The sequence below is a fragment of the Mastomys coucha genome, unplaced genomic scaffold (genome assembly GCF_008632895.1).
Source record: "Mastomys coucha isolate ucsf_1 unplaced genomic scaffold, UCSF_Mcou_1 pScaffold7, whole genome shotgun sequence".
Lineage (NCBI taxonomy): Eukaryota > Metazoa > Chordata > Mammalia > Rodentia > Muridae > Mastomys > Mastomys coucha.
In genome coordinates, this window is record NW_022196913.1 from 61,265,555 (window position 1) to 61,288,511 (window position 22,957).

A 22,957-nucleotide genomic window follows, 5' to 3' on the forward strand; every position below is an offset into this window, starting at 1 on the left:
ATGGCCAGTGTAGCCCAGGAGGTATGGCCAGTGTAGCCCAGGAGGGATGGCCAGTGTAGCCCAGGAGGGATGGCCAGTGCAGTTCAGGAGGGATAGCCAGTGTAATTCAGGAGGGATGGGCCAGTGTAGCCCAGGAGGGATGGCCAGTGCAGCCCAGGAGCAATGGCCAGTGTAGCCCAGGAGGGATGGCCAGTGTAGCCCAGGAGGGATGGCCAGTGTAGCTCAGGAGGGATGGCCAGTGTAGCCCAGGAGCAATGGCCAGTGTAGTTCAGGAGGGATGGCCAGTGTAGCCCAGGAGGGATGGCCAGTGTAGCTCAGGAGGGATGGCCAGTGTAGTCCAGGAGGGATGGCCAGTGTAGCCCAGGAGGGATGGCCAGTGTAGCCCAGGAGGGATGGCCAGTGTATCCCAGGAGGGATGGCCAGTGCAGCCCAGGAGCAATGGCCAGTGTAGCTCAGGAGGGATGGCCAGTGTAGCCCAGGAGGGATGACCAGTGCAGCCCAGGAGCAATGGCCAGTGTAGCTCAGGAGGGATGGCCAGTGTAGCTCAGGAGGGATGGCCAGTGTAGCCCAGGAGGGATGACCAGTGCAGCCCAGGAGCAATGGCCAGTGTAATTCAGGAGGGATGGCCAGTGTAGCCCAGGAGGGATGGCCAGTGTAATTCAGGAGGGATGGCCAGTGTAGCCCAGGAGGGGTAGCCAGTGTAGCTCAGGAGGGATGGCCAGTGCAGCCCAGGAGGGATGGCCAGTGCAGCTCAGAAGCGATGGGCAGTGTAGCCCAGAAGTGGTGACCATTGTAGCCTAAGAGCGATGACCAGGGAAGACTTCTTTGGCAAAGGGGCTTTGGGTAGAGAGGCCTTGAAAGGCGAGAACAGCCTGCACTGCTCTGCCCCACTGCAGAAGCTCTGCTGCTGTAGGGAAGCATGGACAGAGCCTGTGGGCTGAGCACCCTGCAGGCCTTACTAACCAGGAGGAGCCTCTCTATCGGGGAGCAGTGAGAAGCACCTTGGTCTCTTAGCATATTGTTCTAGACCCTGTGTAACCCTGAGGCATGAGATCTGTACACTGTACAGATTCATCTATACAGTGTATATAGTCATTCATAAGGGGTCTCTGCTAGCCGTGGGATTACAGCTGGGAGACATGACAGTCAGGGTGACTTTTATCTGGGGAACCTGGGCCAAGAGGAGTGGCATTCTGGTCAAGGTTTGAAGGAATAGGAGTCCAAGGAGAAAAGAAAGAGGAAGAGAGGCAGAGGATGCTACAGGGATAGAGGCCCAGAGTCAGGGAGGAGCGAAGTCATCCACATTTGAAAGATGGTCAGCTTGGTTGGAACACAGGCCAGAGCCCGTGGTAAGATAGAACTTCAGCCAGGCTTCTCTCTCCCTCGGCGTTCCTCTCGGTGCTTTGCGTCTCCCCGGGAGGCATAGCCAGGGTGCGTGCACCTTGCTAGGTGAACCTAGGAAGGTTTTTCTTCCCTTCCCTACACAGGCCGCTGTGGCTGCGTCAGGACTGAATACCGTGCTGGAGGGTGATGGCCAGTACACATTCTTGGCCCCAACCAATGAGGCCTTTGAAAAGATTCCTGCTGACACCTTGAACCGGATCCTGGGTGACCCAGAGGCCCTGAGAGGTGAGCACCCTCAGCTCCTTGCAGCCTCTTTGGAGCAGCCCATGTGAACACTGGCCTAAGCTAATGCTACAAGTTTCAGGATGTCCACTATAAGCCTGGATTATGTCACTCCCGATGGCCATGTCCCTGTAGAAGCCAAGCAGAGCCAGTGCTAGGAGGCCCCAGCTGACTCTGATCAAATTAAGGAAACAAAACTGGAGTGGCCAAAAATGATCAGGTGGATGTACGAAGCTTACAAAGCTTAGATGAATTGGGTGTGGGTGACTGGCAATGGCATCCTTCAAGAGGAATCATTATGTTGACCTCTCATATCTTCCTATGTCTGGCCAGAAGCCTCATGGGTAACCAAAAATAATAGGAATCAATGGTCAGTTGATTTCCATTGCTGGTTCCATCTTTCAGCTCCTAAGTTAAGTATGGAAGGTAGATTAGGGGGGTCCACCCTTCTTTCACCTCACCACCTTTAATTCTAGGACTTCTGAAGGATCGCTTGTACCAAGCTGCCTCATGAACCCCCTAGGCCCTGTTAAAGTGCACCCCACTTTACATTCTTCCTCCTAAATGTCACCAGGAGTGACTTTGTTTAAACCTACCTTGGCAGTGTGCCGTGTAAGATGCCTGGTGGGTTGCAGAGAGAGACTCTTTCCAGACATGGGAAGAGAGAGACACTTCAGAAAGATGTGTGCCTAGAAGATGGCATCTATGCCTAGATAAGAGTGGTCCTTCAAAAATGCCTGTTCCAGGCTGGGAGCCACGGCCCCACTGCGCCTTCGAGGAATTTGAAGCCTGGTGGGCAGCAGCTTCGAAGCCAGCCATCAAGGCCATCCAGTTGGTTCACTGACAGGGTGGACAGGGTTGGGGTCCATGGCCTCAAGGGCTAGGAAGCTTCCTGGAAGAGGTGGGGATTGCGTCATGGCACGTGTACCCGAAATAACCTGATTAGGAAGAGAAAAGGGTTCCTTTGACTCATGGTCTTAGACGTGCTCTTTCATGATCACCTGGCCCCACAGCTTTCAAACCTGTGTCTTTGGCGGGGAGGGCGACTAGATGACCTAAAGGCTCCACACTAGCTCTACCTTTTAATGTTGTCACTATCTCCCAATAACACCACCCTGGGGTGGGACCAAGCCTTTTAACATACGGCATCCAAACTACAACATGCAGAGCACACGTTTTTATATTCATTGATGTCGGAACTCATTATGAGGGGCCTTTTGATTATCTGCCTCTTCTAAGCAGTGGCCAGTTTGCTCACAGTAGGAGACTGCCATCTGCTGCTATAGCTCTAGTCCTGGAGGAAGAGGGTTGGGGTCTACATTAACAGTGCCCTGTTTTGTCTCTAGGTATTTGGCAGACAGGCAGGAAGCAGCTCTGGGCTGCTGAATCTCATTTGAAGGCTGGCTTCTGGTCCTGTCCTTCTCACCCCTGTGTGGTCCCTACTTCACCCCAGGAGTTCAGTTTCTTTCTCTAAGAAGCACAATCCCCCAAAGGCTTCATTCCTAGATTGTCTTGTTTTAAGACAGGGCTCGCTCCATAGTCCAGGCTAGCCTCAAATTCAAGGACATCTTGCCTCTGAGTGCTGGGACTACAAGCATGCCACCATGCTTGGCTCTACACAGTCTGTCCATTCTCTACTGGCCGAGTTGGGTCAGTATTGGCTTTTAGAGTCTTTCCAGCATCCTGAGGCCTCTGTCAGCCTCAGAGCTTCCTCCTAACTGTGACAGGGCAGTTTTGGTTCCCACACACGACGTGGTGAAGTTGAGACAAAGGACCTTGTCGACAGACATCTGACATCTGAGAGTGGTGATGGCAGTCTGGGAACCTGTGAGCTCAGGGTAGGGGTGGGGCGTGTCCTTGACTGGACCTTGCTGCTTCCTCTGTACAGAGGCCACTTATACCTGAGAGCCTGCTAGGGTGTATGTGGGGAGGCCTCAGCTTCTGAGTGCCCCAGTACACACCTCCAAAATAGCACACAGACAGATGAGTGAGCAGCTTTCATTCACCCTCTGAGACAGACCCAACAAGACATGTGAGTCTGTTGATAGAGACCCCAACCTTCTTCCTTCAAGTCTGTAGCCAGAGTAGGCCCCTGCTTTGAACAAAAAAGGGCACAGATATCCTCCGGGGTAGTTTATATTATTTCCTGCCACATCAATGTCTTAGGCCTAAGGCTTCAGAGACACACAGTGGGTCTACTAGAGCTTTCCCCTTCCCCCTGGCCCGTTGGGAGAATTCGCCCCGAAGCCCAGTGCTCATGAGCTAATGGCTGGAGTTTCTCTGATGAGGGGAGGTCTGCAGTTCAGGTCAAGGAGGCTAAGTGGCTGGCCTAGGATCCCACAGCTGGTCAGCAGCCATGGGATTCAAACTTAGGATGCTGACCGCAGCATCCCAGTGGTTTTAGCTGGTGGTAGGCAAGAGATGGGGATGTGGTACTCCAGAAAATCCCAGCCATGGGCAGGCTGGGAGCTGGCCCCTGCATCCGGCCCCAGCAGGCTCTAGACCCGTATCCTCTTCTGCCACAGACCTGCTTAACAACCATATCCTGAAGTCGGCCATGTGTGCCGAGGCCATTGTCGCTGGAATGTCCATGGAGACCCTGGAGGGCACCACACTGGAGGTGGGCTGCAGTGGAGACATGCTCACCATCAATGGGAAGGCTGTCATCTCCAACAAAGACATCCTGGCCACCAACGGTGTCATCCACTTCATTGATGAGCTGCTCATTCCAGATTCGGGTAGGTAGGCCTCAGGGGCCTCTGTCCTGCCCAGCTTCCTGTCCCTTCTAGAACCATGGTGACAGGGCCAGGGGCATTCAGCAGTCTTTTGGGCCACTTCCTGCCCTTGGTGCAGCCCGCAGCCCCGTACCTTCTGTGAACCCAAAGGCTGTGAGAAATAGGAAGTCTTACACTTCCAGTATAGGGTCTAGGCATGGGACACTGTCTTGAGGTAATCAGGAAACACTGTCTTAGAACCTTTTCTGGTCTCACATGCTGTGGTTGGGCACAAAGGGCCATTGCTGACATCGCAGCATTTGCTTTCCTTAGGCCACCTGAGGCCATCGACCTAGGGAAGATGACGGGCTGGACTTTGGTTTCTATTCAGCCTGAGAGTAGAAATCTCCCAGGAGAGAAAGCAATCTCTTCCTACAGGAATATCTTCCAAAGCAGCCACACAGACCATGCTGGCTCCTCCCCAGAGTCACACAGGTCCTGGCCAAGCCAGTCTGGGGTCTGGGAACAGCGCTGTCAACTGCCAAGTGACTGTCACCTACCTCCCGGCAGGTTATGTTTTCTGAGGGCAGGGACGTGCTTGGCTCCCTTGTGTTTAGAAGGCTGGTGACTAACATGATGAAGGATGAAGATCATGCAGATGTCTGTCCCACTCTGGACCATGATATAGTCACACTGCCCGTGACCTTTTGAACTCCATCTCTTCTTCCCGTAGCCAAGACACTGCTCGAGCTGGCTAAGGACTCTGACGTCTCCACTGCCATTGACCTCCTTGGACAAGCTGGCCTCAGCACACATCTCTCTGGAAAAGAACAGTTGACCTTCCTGGCCCCTCTGAATTCTGTGTTCAAAGGTAACATGGGCCAAGCACCCTGCTGTTCTGTCGCCTCTGGGACAGCTGCCCCAACCCTACAGCCCTACCCTGATTTACAACAGCCTTGGAACCTTCAGCCTACCATAGTCCAAAGCAGATGTGATTCTATCAGAAACTTTGGACTACCCGTTGTTTACCCGAAATAGCCAAGAATGTATTGGGGGATCTTTTCCTCAGAGCTCAGTTCTTCGCCTCTGCCAGGAGAGTGGGGCAGGCCTGGGCTTTTTGTTTGCAGGGTCAACACTGGTGTATACGGGCAGGGGTCCGCTGAGCAGCTGTTGTGGGGACAGCGAGAAAGGCTCCTCCCCTCTGAGGGCGAAAGGACAAGCTGCACCTATTTTTTTTTTTTTTTCCTGATAGATGCTTAGCGTTAAGGGACTTTGACAGGCACCTTTACTTCCTGTCTCCATTTCCAAACCAAGGAGGGACGGGCTCTCTTCCCTGTGTGTCTCTCCTCACATGCCTCATCTCAGGAGCCTGTCTCCCTGGATCTGTCCATCCCTTCAATTGCAGATGGTGTCCCTCGCATCGATGCCCAAACGAAGACTTTGCTTCTGAACCACATGGTCAAAGAACAGCTGGCCTCCAAGAATTTGTACTCCGGACAGACACTGGACACGCTGGGTGGCAAGAAGCTGCGAGTCTTTGTTTATCGAAATGTAAGTTCTAGGTCCCGATTCACCTCCCCCCCCTTCTTTGGCGTGTGCTGTAACAAAAAAAAAAAAAAAAAAAAAAAAAAAAAAAAGCCCTCAAGAGCCAGGAGCTTATGTAAGAACTGGCTTTCAATAAAGGGGAAGCGGTTTCTGGAAAGTGTGCAGGATGACACTTCCTCTCCTGCAGGTTGGAGACTCAGGCTCAGCCCTAACTCAGTGCTAAGCAGGGGGACTCAGCTGCATGAACTGCAGGGAGTGGGGCAGAAACTTGGAGTCTTTCTAGGCTTGCCTCTGTGAAGTTCAGCTCTCCCTGGTCCAAGCCCTCCCCATATCAAATAGAACGGTCAACATGGTGTTGCTCTTGGTCTGGGACTAAACAGGGCCATTTGGTGGAAGATGCCCTATGGCTGATAAAGTCAGCCAGTCATGAGCTCAACACTGGTTAAATGAACCAGTCAACTAACTGCTCTAGTCTGTCTATTCGATCTCTGTCAATGAACCTCTTGTGAGACCTTGTCACAGAGTCCCTGTGTGGTTTTATCAGAGCCCCTCTGCCCACCCTTCCCTGAGGAATCCTATGTGTGTGATGTCATCACCACTGGCTCCAAACAAGTCTGCAGGGCCCTGCCTGAGAGGATAACCGTTTCCCTTTCTGCGCCCCTCTTTGGTGCAGAGCCTCTGCATTGAAAACAGCTGCATTGCTGCCCATGACAAGAGGGGACGGTACGGGACCCTGTTCACCATGGACCGGATGCTGACACCCCCAATGGGGACGGTTATGGATGTCCTGAAGGGGGACAATCGTTTTAGGTAACCGATCTCATGGGGGTGGGGGCATGCTGCTGCCAAGTGGTCATGCTAGGCCTCGGCTCTTTTATCCTACTTCACAGAGGGTGACCTAATGCTAGTGACACACTGGTGTGACCATCCGTGGTCAGGGTATGGAGAGGGTGAGGGTGTCCTTGTCAGCTTAAGTTGGGAAGTAGGGTTCCTGCTAGCGATACAATCCTCGAAGCCATGGAAAGGGGGGGAGGGAGTATCATAATTACTAAAACACAAGGATATCACTCGCACCAGAAAGTCCTCAGGGAGCTAAAGGGCTAGAAGGACCCATCACATCTTTCTCTTTCTGTATCAACTGAAGCCACCAGCTCACTTTGCTGTCTTACCCTGATCCCTCTGCTTCCAACTTGCTAGTTCTCCAATGAGTGCTGTCAAGCCAAGTGTCTCCCTAGCATGACGTGAGCCACCTGCCCATGGACTGGAAGGCTGGACCTCTGCCTCCCAAGGTTGCACGCTCAGCAGACGCTGACTCCACCAGTCTCTGGGTGGGACAATCCTCCCCTTTTCTCTCCCTTCATCCCCTCTGGCCATTTGTCCTGCATATGACATTGATGCCCAGTGAGGAGATGACAACAGACCTTCCTTCTGAGTGGGGAGGACACAGAGAGCAAGCTGTTGTTTCCTTTGTGTTTGTCTGCAGCATGCTGGTGGCCGCCATCCAGTCTGCAGGACTCATGGAGACCCTCAACCGGGAAGGGGTCTACACTGTTTTTGCTCCCACAAATGAAGCATTCCAAGCCATGCCTCCAGAAGAGCTGAACAAACTCTTGGGTAAGCACGGTGATAAGGCCGTACTGTAGACATGTGGGCAGGATTAGGGGGACAGCAAATGGTGGCAATGAGGGCAGGAACCAGGGGTACTTTAGACAAAGGACACAGAAAACAGCCAGAGCCGTTTACAGTCATAGTGAGTCCATGGTGAAGGGGGCCCTCAGTATCGCTCTCTTCCTTCCTTCCTCCCTTCTTCTCTTCCTTCCTTCCTCTCTTCCTTCCTTCCTCTCTTCCTTTCTTCCTTCCTTCCTTGGGCCACTTGACTTTCACCCAGTTATAAGAGGGCAGAGATTTTGATTTCTTGGGGTCCAGTGCCAGGCAAAAGGAAATTAGGCCAATGATAATCAATCCAGTCCCTGAAGTGTGCTTCCCACTAGGGATCTGTGATAATGAAACCATTTACTTGCATTAAATGCCCTCAAAGATTTAAAAAAAGAAAGAAAAAAAAAGCCTTTCCTGGGGAACTTAGCTGAGGGTAGTGGCTAAGAATGAGAGTGAGCTCTGGCTGAGCTGCTGAGCCTCAGTTTCCCCATTTAAAAAAAAATGAGGTTGGCAAGAGTCCCTGACTCACTGTGTGTAAATAGAATGTGCACACAGGATGAGACACACACTCCATCTATAGCGGCCATGACAGGGAAGTAGGATGGGGGATGGGCTTTAGACCTGATGCATGTGCACCCTCCCAGAAAGGGGAGCTAGGAGAAGAAGAAGGGAGTGAGGAGGAAGTGGTATAGCCAGCCTGGAGCAAACACGGTTTATGCATCCTTTCCAGCAGAAGAGAAGGCTCAGGTTGCAGGCAGCAAGGAGCTAAATTTGTGTCCTGTTTAATTTTCTTTATGGCCAAGCAAATGCCTATGTCTGAGGTGCTGACGCAGGCTCTGAGGAGAGGGGAGAAGTTCACGCTGAACATAAACTTCCTTTCCTCTCTCAGCCCCGTGTAAGAACAGAATATTCCCCAGGTGGCTTGTGCCTGCTCAAATTCCCTCCTTTTCAGTTGTGTGAGAGTGGAGGAGGGGTGTGGAGAAAGTTTCCCAAACAGCCCCAAAGTCCCCGTGGGTAGAGAAAATGGCACCTGGGCAAGGAAGGACGACTCTGGTGTTGAAGACCTGGACAGGAGGCCCTGGATCCAGGGGATTGGTTTCTTTTTGCACCATGCTCTGAGCTCTATTTTTGTGGGAGGAGATTTCTTACCAACTTCAGTGTAGATGCCAGGGGGTTCCTTAGTATCAGTGGCTCTATTCCTTAGCTCTCTCTAGATGTGTCGATAACCAGGTGAACGCTCTAAAATGCTTTAAATTTCCCTCTGAGTTTCATGGTCCTAGGAATAGCCACTTAAGCCCCGGGGAAATAAGTTTTTGGCTGGCTCAGGGGGGATCAGAAACCAGGGGGTAGCTGGCAGGGTTAGGTACTGCCTCTCATATAACTCGGGAAAGGCATCGGCGCCTGCCCCAGTTGGCAGAGAAATGGATGTGGCCTGGAAGGTTGTAATGTGCACACAGGAAGGTGGGGGTGGGGGGGAGGGGCGCTGTGCAAGGAACTGCCTCAGCCATGACCTCAGCGGCTCCACAGCTCCTCCGAAGCACAGCTGTTCAATCTTTCAAGCTCTCCCTCAAGGAAATAGCTATCTCCAGCCGAAAATGCACTTGAGGGCATCATGTGTAAATATTTCACTACTGTGTTATAGTCGGCAGGAGCCACGTCAAATGGTGAAGGGTCCCAGATGCCGATGCTGGAAAGGTCCCTGGCTTTCCAGGCAAATATTTAGCTCATGAAAACATGACTCATACGCAGAGAGGAGTATGCATTAACTCTTTCTTAGCCACCATGGAGCACTGCTTAGGCCAGCCGCCTGCTGGCTACAGGGCTATGTAGCTGCTGCGGTCATTTGCTCACCCTTAAGCAGATGGTAGGTCCTGGGCTGTATACACAGTATACATTTCTTCTTGTTCAGTGAGTCATCCTGTTCTGGAGAAACCACACGTTTCTCCTCTTGGTCCATAGCCTCCCTAGTTACCACTCTTGTGCGTCACAGCGTGTCCTCCCTCCATAATCTTACAGCAAATGCCAAGGAACTTACCAACATCCTGAAGTACCACATTGGTGACGAAATCCTGGTTAGCGGAGGCATTGGCGCCCTGGTGCGGCTCAAGTCTCTCCAAGGGGACAAACTGGAAGTCAGCTCGGTGAGTGATACGGATTGTGGAGGGGCCCTTTAGAAAGCGGGAAGTAGTTACTCATTGCGAGACAGCAGTCCCCTATCTTCTCCCCCAGTTCTAGTTCCAAATCCAGCTCTGCATGAGCTACATCTTAAGAAATCCTCCCTTGCTGACGCTGCTCTGGGAGCATCTCTAACTGGATACCACTCCTCTTCAGAGCTGTGTTCAAAGGGTTCCTACCTGGAAAGAGCCAGCCTGACTCCGCAGGGCCCCATGTGGGTAGGAGCTGGCTGTGGTTCTCTGTTCCTTTCTCTGGATCTCTGCTGTCCCCTGCTCACCAGCTCCCAGGGGAGCATGGGAAGATGTGGGAGGAAGACTGGGAGAGATCTATTTAACTTAAGGTTACTGAAGGGCTCTCAGGACTGTGTTTCAGGTGTTGAGAACCTGTCTGTCTCAGGCACACGGGCCGTTCAAGAAAACATTATAGTCTCTCTGGCACCTCAGTTCCTATTTCTGTTAAGAGACAGTCTCTCTCCTTGCCTCCCGTTGCGGTGAGGGTTAAGACTCCTGCTAAGTGCACTGTGCTGAGTTTATGGAAGGCGGGGGATTGGGGGGGGGAGTCTGCGGAGGGCAAGGGCAGCTGCTCACCAGAGAAGCCCTGCCACTTACTCGCCAAATGGGTACGTGGTGAGCGGATGCCCACGTGGTGAGCGGATGCCCACAGAGCAAATGGAGCCGGAGGGTTCTGCATTTAACAATGGTTGTCTTTTCTCTTAGAAAAACAATGTAGTGAGTGTCAATAAGGAGCCTGTGGCCGAAACCGACATCATGGCCACAAATGGTGTGGTCTATGCTATCAACACTGTTCTGCAACCCCCAGGTGAGGTCCTACTATGTGGTCCTAACTGATGATGCCCATGTGTGTGGCTCCTGGTTGCTGACTGAAAAGTGAATCAGGAACTGTGGTTTTAAGATGATAGGCTACAGAACCTGAGGCATACTTCTTTCTGAGTTGCCTGCTGTTTTACTCCAACTCTTACATTACCCAGTATGAATATTTGTGTGGATTTTGGTGGCAGACAAGGCCAAGATGTTGTACCTGGGGACACTGGTGGCAGACCGTGGGTTTTTCTTTCTCTCTAGCCAACCGACCACAAGAACGAGGAGATGAGCTGGCAGACTCTGCCCTTGAAATCTTCAAACAGGCATCAGCGTATTCCAGGGTACGTGTTTGCCCCCACCCTCACCAGTGAGCCACAGCTGAGGAAAGTGGGAGGCCTTAGGATCTACCTCGCCAATGGGGGCAGCCCATCCTGAGTCCATGCTGTAGCCACCTGGCTGTTGGGCCTCCAGATTAGCCTTCTGTTTTCCAAAGCTAACCTATCTTCTGCAGTGTGTGGTGCCTCCGGTGTGTGTGGAGTTGGGTCAGGCGAAGCCCATCAGAACTTATTAATGCTTCGGTTTCTAGCAAAGAGGTTTCAGGGTAGAGTCCTGACCATGGAGGCTGGAGCGGTAACATGGGCTGTTCACTTTTGAACAGAGATCTCCTCCAGAAGGGCTGAACTCATACTCTTGGGAGATGCTTCAGCCGTCACTCCAGCTCTAAGCTCTGCTCTCAGCAGAGAAGCTTAGCTTGGGGTCTCCCAAAGATGTCTCCCTTCTATATAAGCTCCGAGACTTGGACAGCCAAGGACCACTACCCACGGGGGCTTTTTGGAACCTGTGGGTTCAAAATTTCCCCTTCTTTTCTCTACCTCAGCATTTGTTTTAAGCGGGCATGGTAAAGTGCAAAGCCCCTCCATATGCAGGTTCTATGACAATATGTGCTAAGAAACCTGCCGCCTCAGGCAGGCATAGCACATTACAGTCCCACTCCAGATGACAGCCACAAGTTCCAGGCCAGCTTGGTCTACATGTCAAGTTCCAGACCAGCCAGGGGAATGGGAAGGAGAGAGGAGGAGACAGAGGTGAAGGGAAGAAAAATATAAAAGAAAGCCTGACCTGCTCACGTGTGTATTTGTTCCTTAGGCTGCCCAGAGGTCTGTGCGACTTGGTAAGTGTCTGGCTTTACAGTCCCATCGGGGTTAGTGAGTCCCCATCTGTCCCCAGCAGACCCAAGCCTGCAATCTGTTGAGTACAGATTGAAACATGGCACACAGTAAAACAAGCCTGGCCTCCAGGTCAGAGTAGCAGGGTCCACTGGGGTTGGACACAGAAAATCTGCTTTCCCTCTCTGCAATGTGAAAATAGTCGAGGAATGGCTTCTCAGGGTGGGTGTGACTCAGGGAGCTCACACCTCCCTGAGTCACACCAGGGGCTCAGGGAGCCTAGGAAGACTACACAGGGCTTGGCAGGCACCTGCACTTGAGGATGTCACTCCAAGCTGTAAGATGAAAAATTCTACAAGCCCCCGAAGCCCCTGCCGTGTACGTGAATAGGGGAACGTGGCAGAGGGAGGCCCCGTGGCTTCTGTCCATGAGATTCTGAAGCTGGGCCTGATGGCATACGATCCCGACTCCTTGGAGATTTGAGGCAGGAGGATTGCAAGTTGAAGGCCTAGATAGGCTACAGAATGTGTTCGAACCTGATCAATCTAGCGAGACCACATAAATAAGAAGTGGGAATAGGGTGTGGCTATTGCCTTTGCCCGGCATGCATGCCACTCTGGGTTCATTTCCCCAGTACCAAGACACAAAGACTAAATAAGGCTCCCAGACAGACAGCGGGACACCTACATCTCACTGGCTTTCGTGCATCTCATTTTTCAGCCCCTGTCTATCAGCGGCTACTGGAGAGGATGAAGCACTAGCAGGAAGGACTAAGGAGGAGACCCCTGCAGCAGCTTCCTGCCAGTTTCTCTCAGTTTGCCAAAGAGACCATTGAATGTTTTTGAAACCAAATATCACACTTCAACATACAGGGGCGGCACCATATTGAGATCTGAGCCTTGGATGGGTAGGAGAGGGGTTAAGGGGAGAAAGGTTCTTTTTAGCTTTCGATCCCTCCGAATGTGGTTGTTAACCCACTGAATACACAGATCTGGCAGTCATAACTTGGCACCCACTTCCAAGAAGGACCTCTCTAAAGCATGGAATGTCCTGACTGTGCCAAGGGCCTGGATAAAGGGAGCTACAGCATCTTGGAGCTTACAAATGTGAATCAAGCAGTCCGGCATTCTAGAAATCCTTGGCATGGTTCTGTAAAGCTCTTGTACCGCTGGAGAAACGGCATCACTATAAGCTATGAGTTGAACTGTTTCTGTCAAATGTGTCTTGTATCCACACATGGTTTGGATGCTTCTATATGGCCCTGCACAGGGAGAAAGGAAAGGGTATGAAGAACATGTAGAATCCAGATTCCCTGAGTGTGATGGAGCCATGGTGCATTTGTAATAATAAAACCAAAGAATCAAATACCTGTGTGCTAGCCGTGTACTGGGCATGGGTTCTGTACCTTGGTGCCTGTGTGCTAGCTGTATACTGGGCATGGCTTCTGCTCCTTGGTGCCTACAAGCTCCTTGGTCCCCGAAGTCTTCCCAAGAGCCGCAGTAAAGACCCCTGAGGGTGATGATTTGGAATAGTTTCAGCAAGTGGCCCTTGGATGCCCACACAGCTTATGACAGTATGAACCTAATCCCTGGCTGTAGTATTTTCACTTTGTCCAGAGTCCCCAGTTTTCACATCCACCCAACACTGTACCCTCTTATTATCCTGAAATGCCTACCTTCTGGGAATGAGGCACCATCTTGGGTTGGGCTTTTGACAGCTTAGTCTGGCCAACACAGGTTGTCATACAAGGGATGAGAGGGACACTCAGGGAAGGGAGAATATTGGCAAAAACAACAACCAAAAAAAAAAAAAATTAGCCAAACTGAGGCTAGAACCCATCTCCTGGTTCCCTGAGACCAACACCCAGCAAGAGAGCTAGTCTTCCCAGGCTCTGTCTCCTGGGCCAAGCCATTTGCAAGTCTCCCTCCTGCTCCCTCAACTTACGGCATCTAGACCGTGCTCAGCACTCTGGGGTCTGTGCTATGTGGCTGTGGTCGCGACTTAACGTCAAAGGCCTTCTGTGTAACAGATGGTGGCTTGCTCCTTGGGTGTTTGTGGATACAAGGGTAAGGTAAGACATGGTCTATAGAGTTTGTACAGTGTTACATCCTTATCATGCCTTCTAGGATGCCCATGATCCTTGATCCATCCTTCACTGGGTCTTTCCTAAAGGCAGCCTGCTTCCCTGCAGATTGGGACAGTTCCTCCCATTCATATCCTCCTCTGCTGCAGGGGCTCAACACACACACACACACACACACACACACACACACACACACACACACACACCACGCACACGTAGTTAAAGCATAGCACCAGTCAATTCTGGGACTAGGGTGATGGGCGAGGTGGTAAGGCTCCTTACATAGCTTTGAGTCTAAAGGAAGATAGCTATTCTACCATTCCATTAAAATTGATCATCTAGGGGGATGGATAGACGGCTCTGCTTAGAAGGGTGTGCTGCTCTTGAAAAGAACCTGAGTTGGGTTCCCAGCACTCAGACCCTGCAATTCACAACCACCCATAACTCCAGCTCCAGGGGGTCTTATGACCTCTTCTGTCCTCAGTGGGCACATATACATACCCCCACATACATGCACCCAATTAATAAATTCTTTTAAAAAAAACTACTCATTCCTCATATGTACATGTATCTTTTGAGGGTCACACACACACTCATCTTAGGTCCTGGGTAACAGATGTATTTTGGTGGTCATGACCCTTCCCTGTGGGTGGAGAAGAGAATGGTCACTCAGTTAATGGCACTGGTGGTGACAAATGAAAACACCAAAGCTTGGCACTGTACCTGTGTCCGGTAACAAAGGAACCTGAGGAAGTAGAGGTGTCTTAGTTAGGGTTTTACTGCTGTGAACAGATACCATGACCAAGGCAACTCTTATAAGGACAACATTTAACTGGGGTTGGCTTACAGGTTCAGAGGTTCAGTCCATTATCATCAAGGCAGGAGAACGGCAGCATCCAGGCAGGCATGGTGCGGGAGGAGCTGAGAGTTCTACATCTTCATCTGAAGGCTGCTTTGAGGAAACTGACTTCTAGGAAGCTAGGGTGAGGGTCTTTCAGCCTACACCCACAGTGATACACCTACTCCAACAAGCTCACACCTACTCCAACAAGGTCACACCTACTCCAACAGGGCCACATCTTCTAATAGTGCCACTCCCCGGGCCAAGCATATACAAACCATCCCAGGGGGTGAGAGGCATTGATAGCCTAGAACAGCCACTACATCCAGAAGAGGGAGGTCCTGAAAGAGCTGAGATGACCGACTGCAGAGTGAAGGTTGGGGCTTGGAGCTTGAGGAGATAGTGTGTCAAGAGGTGACAGCCTCGTGTGTGCGTCCAAGTCCCACTGCTTTCCCTGATGAGTTCAGGCCTGCTCATCTGGTGCCTGGGCAGTCCCCTGATCTGCAGTGTAACGACCATGCTCACACTGGATGTCAGGCCACTGTGCTTCACTCTGAGTACACACAATGCCCAAGACCCCAGCAAAACCAAAAGGGATGACTTCCCTAACTCTTAAAGCCCTTTAAATTTTAAACAAATTTTAAACCTGTGCTGAAGAGGTGGTCAGCAGTCTAGAACACTGGTGCTCTTATAGAGGACCTCCTTTGGGTTTCCAGCTCCTATGTGGTGGCTCACAACTGTCTGTAATTCTAGTTCCACGGGAAATCTGGCGACCTCTGATGACCTTCATGGGCACCAGGACCTCATGTGGTGCGCATACATACACGCAGGCAAAAACACTTACACACAGAAAATAATAAAACAAATGTTTTAAAAATATTTAGAAGAAAACCTCCCACCAGAGGATTCCTTAAAGATGCCAAATGCCAGCCTTGCTTTAAAGCTTTCCCCACCTTTTCTCCATTTTTACCTTCTCCACATCTCTGCCTCAATCCTTCCAGTGAGGGATCCCGCTCTTCTCTAACTCTTCCTGGAGTCTTCCTGTGGCTCAGAAACACAGGCAGCCTCCCTTCCCAGCCCTCTGTGGGGATCTTAGATGGTGCCCTTTCGGCACATGTGCCCTTTCAGTCTCCTAAGGGCGCTGGCTAAGCTTTAACATGTGCTGCCATCTGGAGGGCTCCTGGGGTCGAGAAGCCCTCTGGGGCTTTCCTGGGCGCCCCATCCAAGACCAAGAACAGCCCAAACAGGTTAGAGGTTGCCCAGGTCTCACTTGAGTCCTGTCTCCTAAGCCTTAATCAAGAAGAGAGAATAGAGGATGAAGGGGGAAGGTGGCTCTACCGCTTGTCAATGGCTTCTGGGAACACAGGCCCTTCTGGGACTACAGAGAGGAATGCAAAGGCCCTGACCATCTGAGGCCAGACATTTCCAATGGTCAGGGACTGCTTAAGTCTGGTCTCATTGGCCAACAGAGTGGCCGGCCTTTTTGGCTGAAGACGGTCCATGCACCGAGCTGAAGGCTTGCATGCGTTCGCTTTCTTCCACAAGGCTGTGTATAGAGAGCTGCAATGGGAATTTTCACCCACTGCTAGAGAAATGGAAGATGAGGATGGAAAACCAGTATCCCAGGTCTCAGCTCTGAAGCCCATGCTGTGGACTTCTCTGCTCTCTCTGCCCACTGTGGCAGGACCAGATGAAGCATGGGAGTCAACCCTGAGCAAGCAGGACATAGGCAAAGGGGAAGCCGCTCTCCCGAGAGCACCCTTCCATAGCAGGCTAGGTCTCGGCCACACATCCTTGACTATGATGTGTTGCCACACCACGGAGGGTCTGGGATTAGTGAACAGCCACAGCCACAGCATCTAGCAGCATACCAATGCCATGGAAGACAGAGGGAGGCACCTCTGTGTTGGCGCTGTAACCCAACGCTGGGCTTTGAGTTGCTGCATGGAACAATGTGCTCAGGATTGTTTCTGAGCCAGGAAAGAAGGCCCTGGAATGAAGGATGGGCCCAGTGCCCCACCCGCAGAAGTCAAATGGGGCCAATTCAGGCCATCGTGCCTGGCAAGGGCAGAGAGTTGCTCACTCCAGAGAGCCCAGAGAGCCAATATAAAGACCAAATTGGGAGGGGACAGAACGGGGCCCTGGGATCACACACACAGGCATGCATGGATGCATGTTCGTATACACACACAGACAGACACATTCATGCACATGCACACACCAACACACACATGCGCGCACACGCGCACTCACTCTCCTCTCACACCCACGCCACACTAGGGCCCAAGAGACCTGAAACAGAACTTCAGACCTGAACAACGACACCCATCATTGGTGATGTAAGTGACCATCCTGGAGTAGAAATGAACAAAACAAGGCAGGGAGCCTAGGTCTGAGGTTACGAGCCTATTAACACTCCACAGAAGAAAGGGAACGCATCCCAGGACGGCCACCCGGAATTCAGCAATGCTCCCTCCTGTCCCCACCTCCAGCTGCACATGCTCTTGAGAGGTGCTGCTGTATATGAGAGGTGAGAGTTAACTAAGGTGAGGTTCCATGATGCACTTCTCAGTGATACTACTATTTAGTCATCTCCTCCCTGCTCTTGTAAGGGACACCCCAGCATCCACCCTGCTGGCCCCGGGGGTGATTTGACTTTCTAACCATGTGGAGAGGGTGGTTACCTACTTAAAGGGTTTTCATATGTTCCCAGAAACCCCCCTGTCAAGCCTCCCACCCTCTCCTCTGAGTTTTATTTTCAGGAAGTTCTGAGATTTAGGAGCCGCAGAGAGGAAGGGCTTCTGATTATATGCCCTCAATTGTGTAGAAATGAGGGTTTTCATGAATAGATGGGAAACCCCTCTTCCTTCCAGTCGGTGGTGCCTGTGGGTCCCCACAGCTTCTTGAGATCAGCACTGAACTAACTGAGGTTCAAGGAAGCCGTGTGGGTATGCATGCAGCATCCCTGAGCTTTCAGGATGCAGGATGAGGGTGAAGGCCTAGTGTTTCCGGCTGAGCAGAGGCACAGCTACTGTCCTGATGGGGAAGGAGGGATGTCCAGGATGCCGGGTAAGCCCTCTTGGTGCTGAGATTAGAGTTGTGTGCCTCCATTCTCAGTTTAAATGAGTTTCATATTGACTTGAATACTATAGGTCACTTACTCACTTCACAAGTGGTGAGCAAGCTTCAGCCTAGCCGGTATACACAGCATGCATGCACACACACACACACACACACACACACACACACACACACACACACACGTGAGAAGCTCACCACAACCCGGCATCTTCACCTGCAGCAGGAAAGAAAATCCACCTTCATCCTCAGTTGAGGTCATGGTGTACCCGGAGTAGTAAGGGAACCTGAGGGACCCCGCAGATCCCAGAGACATGGAAGGCCTTGTCTGAGAACTCAGGGCTCTCTCAAGATAGACCAATTGGAAAGTCTGGACAACTAGGTGATGTGAGGTCATGTAAGAAGTAGCTTATCTGTTACATACTTGAGACTATTCTCCCACTGGAGAGTACATTTATTCGTGGAGATCACAGAATTTATAACAGTGAAAGATTTAAAGTAACATACCGTTTGTTATCTTTCTAAGCCAGATGTTTAACTTCAGAAAAGTACTTCGGGGGGGGGGGGGCTGGGGAAATGACATGAAAATCTATGATCCTCACTTCAAAATAAGAGCCCTGGGGGCTTAGCATAGAGGAAGCAAAACAGACCTATTTCATTTCCGCAGAAACCAGGGCAAGAGGCAAAATAGCCATTACCACGATTTGGTGGAAAACAGGAGTTTTTATATATTTCCGACTGCATTTTCCTGCCCCTCAAATTCCTCATTGGCTGAATTCTTCACATGTATGTGTGTATGTATGTATGTATGTAGTATGTATGATCTTTCCCTCTTGTCTAGCACAGTCCCCACTGCAAATTCTCCATTCTCCTGGCTCAATCTCCCACTCCCTTTTCTGATACAAGAGTTGAAATCATATAGCTGATGGTCTGTAATTTTTCAATCCTAAGAGAAACTAAAAAGTATTCAGGCTAGCAGGGCCCCAGCTGCTAACTGAGGCACACAGCAGCTCAGTGCCTCCTGCTCTCCTGTAATCCCTTGCTGAGCTCTAAATGGCCATCCTATTGAAAACAGACCACAATGAGTTGTTTTGTTTTGTTTTTAACAATAGCTCAGTGGGTAAAGCACTTGCTAGCCAGTCATGAGGACCTGAGTTTGAATCCCCAGAGCCCAGATGAAAGGCGGGATGCAGGTGTCTGTAACCCCAGAGCTCCAGTAAGCAGATGGAAGGTGAAGACATCAAATGCTTGCACAATGTCTAACCCAGCCTGTGCAGCAGAAAAACAAAAACAAACAAACAAATCACAGAAGCTCTGTTCTGATGAGGTGAAAGGTGAGACTCCCCCCACCCCACCCCTGACTGCTCTCAGACTTCACACGTCCTGTGGCCTAAGTGCCCATTTTCAAATCGAATGTGTGCACACACATGCATATAGATCATGGGGGGGGGGGGGAGGCATGAATAATTTTAGTTATTGAAATACATAAAACAGTGTGTCTGTTGTTTGCCGTTTCACTTGGCTTGCATCTGAGTTTGTTCTTCTGCTGTGGGAGACACAGAGTCTCGGGGAGCTGATTCCACCTTGAGTTGTTTCTTTGTGCCACAAAGTCCTCACCAGCTCCCCACCCTCTGCTGTCTTACCTCTCACTAGCAGCCTGTCTCCTTGTCCCTTTGATCTGCATAGCTGTGGGTACATCTATAGCACACCACTTAAATTGGTGTTAATTTCGTATCTTTCAAAACTTCGTATAGCGTTAGATCTCGTTGGAACGCTTTTTGAAGATAAGTTGGTTCCCCTTCCCCTCTTTTTTTTTTTTACCAACTTTACACTTTCTTCTTGTAAATGTGTTAGAAAATATAGGAAGCACAAAGAAAAAGTGAAATTATCTACCATTCTACCAGTGGCAGCCATGGTTGAATCATATTAGGATCTCCTTCTAAATTTGGGTTTTGAGGAAAATGTGTCTATGTATAACATATTGTGTACCCGTGCGAGGTATCAGAAACCCAGGACTCTGTGCAAGACAGACAGTGTACCATCAAGCTATGTCCCCAGCTGTCACCTTTCATTATTTGTACTCAATTATGTTTCACAATAAAAATGAAAGTCATTACATAGGAAGAACTTTTGGCTGTTAATGATGGACCCCTGGTGGCACCAGGGCGATCATCCGGCTGGACTAGATATTTTGGCCCACAAGTAGACAGTTGCTCCAGTTGGTGACATCAGGGTGAACTCTGAAAAATGTTCCATGCCAAGTCACTGTAAAGGGTCACAAAGGAGAAAAGGGACATGGACAGACTGGAGTGAGAGTGTGCAGTCCCCAGCTGACAGCCCTTGAGGACACTGACCCTCTGACCAATAGATACAAGGGACTTGTTCTACCACCAAGGCCAGTGACCTTTGACAGGAACTCTTCATTCCAGTCAGAGTCCTGTTTATGCTGTGGTCCATCGGAGAGACAGACCTTAAGTAGAGAATTCAACCAGTCCCTGCTCGGAGAATTTCCACTTTACAGAGGGTGAGATAAGGAACGGGCCTTCTGTGAAGCAACTGGTATAACTCCCCTGGGGATTTTACTGTACAGAACGATGACTCTCTAATATGGCCACTGTAGGACCTTGTTACAAGTGCAGATTTCTAGGTTCCATCCTGTCAGAGTATGCTCCAGATTCATTTGTATGAAGAAGCCAAAAAGAAAGGAAAGAAAGGAAAGAAGGGAGGGAGGAAGGGGGAAGGGAAGGAGGGAGGGAGGGAGGGAGGAAGAAAGAAAGAAAGAAAGAAAGAAAGAAAGAAAGAAAGAAAGAAAGAAAGAAAGAGAAAGGAAGGAAGGAAAGGGGAGGGGAGGGAAGGGGAGGAGAGGAGAGGAGGGAAGGGAAGGGAAGGGAAGGGAAGGGAAGGGAAGGGAAGAGAAGAGAAGAGAAGAGAAGAGAAGAGAAGAGAAGAGAAGAGAAGAGAAGAGAAGAGAAGAGAAGAAGGAAGAGAAAGAGCCTGGTGGTGGTGGTGGCACATGCCTTTAATCCCGGCAATCTGGAGGCAAAGGTATCTCTCTGTGAGTTCCAGGTTAGCCTGGTCTACAGATAGGCCATAAACAAAACAAACAAAGCCAAAACAAAAGATAAACAAACAAAAACAAAATGACAGCCAGAAAACAAAGCAAAAACAAAAATCAAACAAAAAAATACCAAAGCTAAAACGAACCAACCACAAAACCAAACCAAAACAACAAAACCAGGGTCTTGTGTTTCATATAAATAGGCTAAGCTGGACTTGAACTCTTCTTGATACTCCTGCCTCTATTCCCTGAGTTCTAGAACTATATAGGTTTGTGCCACTGATCAGGGAGAGGAGGGGGAGGGGAGAAGATCGCAAAGAGAAACAAAAGCTTTCTTCCCTCCATTGGTCAATAGTTTGGCTGCTAAAGTTCTACACTACCATGGCCACCGGAGGGCGTCCCCGGTCCTTTTTCTCATTAAGATGAAAAATGGATTTCACAGACGGTGAGTGAGCTGGTTAGTTTCTACTGTCAACATGGAGTTGCCTTGGAAGAGAAAACCTCCATTGAAGAGTTGCCTCAATCACTCTACCTGTGGCTGTATCTATGAGATGTTGTCTTAGCTGATGACTGGTCAGCTAAGTGGGAGAGCCCAGCCACTATGGATGGCACCATCCCTAGGCTCATGTGCCTAGGCTGTATAAGAAAGCTAGCTGAGCATGAATCAAGGGAGACCAAGCCATAAACAGGGCTCCTCCACAGTCCCTGCCTCAGTTCCTGCCTCTAGGTTCTTGTCTTGAGCTCCTACCCCGATTCCCCCCCAGTGACTGACTGCATCCTATAAATAAACCCTTTCCTTTCCAAGTTGCTCTCCGTCCTGGTGTTTATCATAGTAACAGAAAAGCCATTGGAACTGTGAGCTTTACAGCAAGTGTACGATAGCTTCAGAGGTGACAGCTGCTGCCCTGGAGTAAGAGTGGTGTGTTCCAAAGATGGTTTGCTGCCTGCCAAGGGCCACACTGTTGGGAGTTAATAAGGATTGTCTGCCTTGAGGCATGGGTAGTGGTGAGTTGGACTCAGTCAGTCTGGTTGGTCCAACCTCTAGGAGTCTGAGTGGAGTAAGAGAAGCTGTTAGAAGAAATATCATAGAGCCCCCAAACACTTGCTGCTTACAGCCAAGGACAAGAATGGAGGTCCCTATCCCTAAAGCTAGCTTACCAGTTTCTATTTCCTGTTCTCATCACCACAATGCACAGCTCAGCATCTCTGAACATCTTCCAGACCTCTGGAAGAACAGTTTTAAGCGCTGAGCCACCACTCCAGGCCTCCAGCTTAGCATCTCTAACACTCTCCGGTTCCCTGCCTCTCCAAAGCTGGGATGACAAAGACTCTTTGGGAGTCATCTGCTTTGGGATGGAACCGAAGACTGTTGTCTGGTGACACTGATGGCACTGGTCCCTGGAGCCACAGTCAAAGGTCAAAGTATCAGCGGGTTCAGAAAGTCTGCCCTAGAATAGTTAGGCATCTTCAAGGGTAGTCATGCGACTGACAGCGCCCCCTAGGACTTTGGGGGCCCCAGCTCAGCCCTCTTGCATCAGAAATTTCCCATAGTTCCAGGAAGCCCACTGAGATGCAGGAATGCAGGAAGCCTGAGAACCACTGCCAGGGTTGGAGACACACATCAGCCAGGGTGGCAGCAAAGCCTGCAGAGAGAGGATGCTGGCTCTTTCCAGCCTTGTTCCCCAGGGGCCTCATCTCAAGGAGCAGGAAGCAGACTAAGGTCTGCCAGCACATCTGGGAAGCCAGTATGAATTCTACTTCCTGATAAGGTCAGGGGTAGCTGCCTGGGTATCATTATGTAAATATGCAGAAAGCAACATTCTTGGAGGGAGGCCCTCCGCTCGCTCTGTGATTTTAATGAGCCATGGCCCAGGCCAAACCCCAGATGTCTGGTCCACCAACAGCTGCCACAGAGATAAAAACACATCTGAGTTGTTTGTTTTCCTCTCAATTTAATGTATCAGTTTCTAGAGTCTAAACACCGATTTCTGGAAAGCTTTGGGATTTCCCTAGCCTGTGGAAACAGGAAAGCGTGTCTCTGAGAGAAAGGGGCAGGATTATCATCCTAACCGAGCACGCGCACATTCTTCCCCACTTGCCTTGTCACACATTCTTTCCCCGCTTGCCTTGCGTGTTCCTCTCTTGTGTTTCTCAGTTTGAATTGATGGAGCCCAAGGAATTGGAATTCCCCCAG

General features: G+C 50.5%; 1 protein-coding gene across 1 annotated transcript in view; it reads left to right on the forward strand.

Annotated features, from left to right (window-relative positions):
* Tgfbi (transforming growth factor beta induced) overlaps positions 1-13,068 on the forward strand; it is a 32,956-nt gene extending 19,888 nt beyond the window's left edge. The window contains exons 8-18 of the mRNA XM_031358633.1: positions 1,488-1,629; positions 4,152-4,364; positions 5,074-5,211; positions 5,746-5,891; positions 6,559-6,695; positions 7,369-7,499; positions 9,558-9,682; positions 10,433-10,535; positions 10,799-10,878; positions 11,684-11,708; positions 12,424-13,068. Coding sequence (XP_031214493.1) covers positions 1,488-1,629; positions 4,152-4,364; positions 5,074-5,211; positions 5,746-5,891; positions 6,559-6,695; positions 7,369-7,499; positions 9,558-9,682; positions 10,433-10,535; positions 10,799-10,878; positions 11,684-11,708; positions 12,424-12,464 — 1,281 coding nt within the window. The 3' untranslated portion in view covers positions 12,465-13,068. The remainder of the gene's footprint in view (positions 1-1,487; positions 1,630-4,151; positions 4,365-5,073; positions 5,212-5,745; positions 5,892-6,558; positions 6,696-7,368; positions 7,500-9,557; positions 9,683-10,432; positions 10,536-10,798; positions 10,879-11,683; positions 11,709-12,423) is intronic.
* The last annotated feature ends 9,889 nt before the right edge of the window (positions 13,069-22,957 follow it).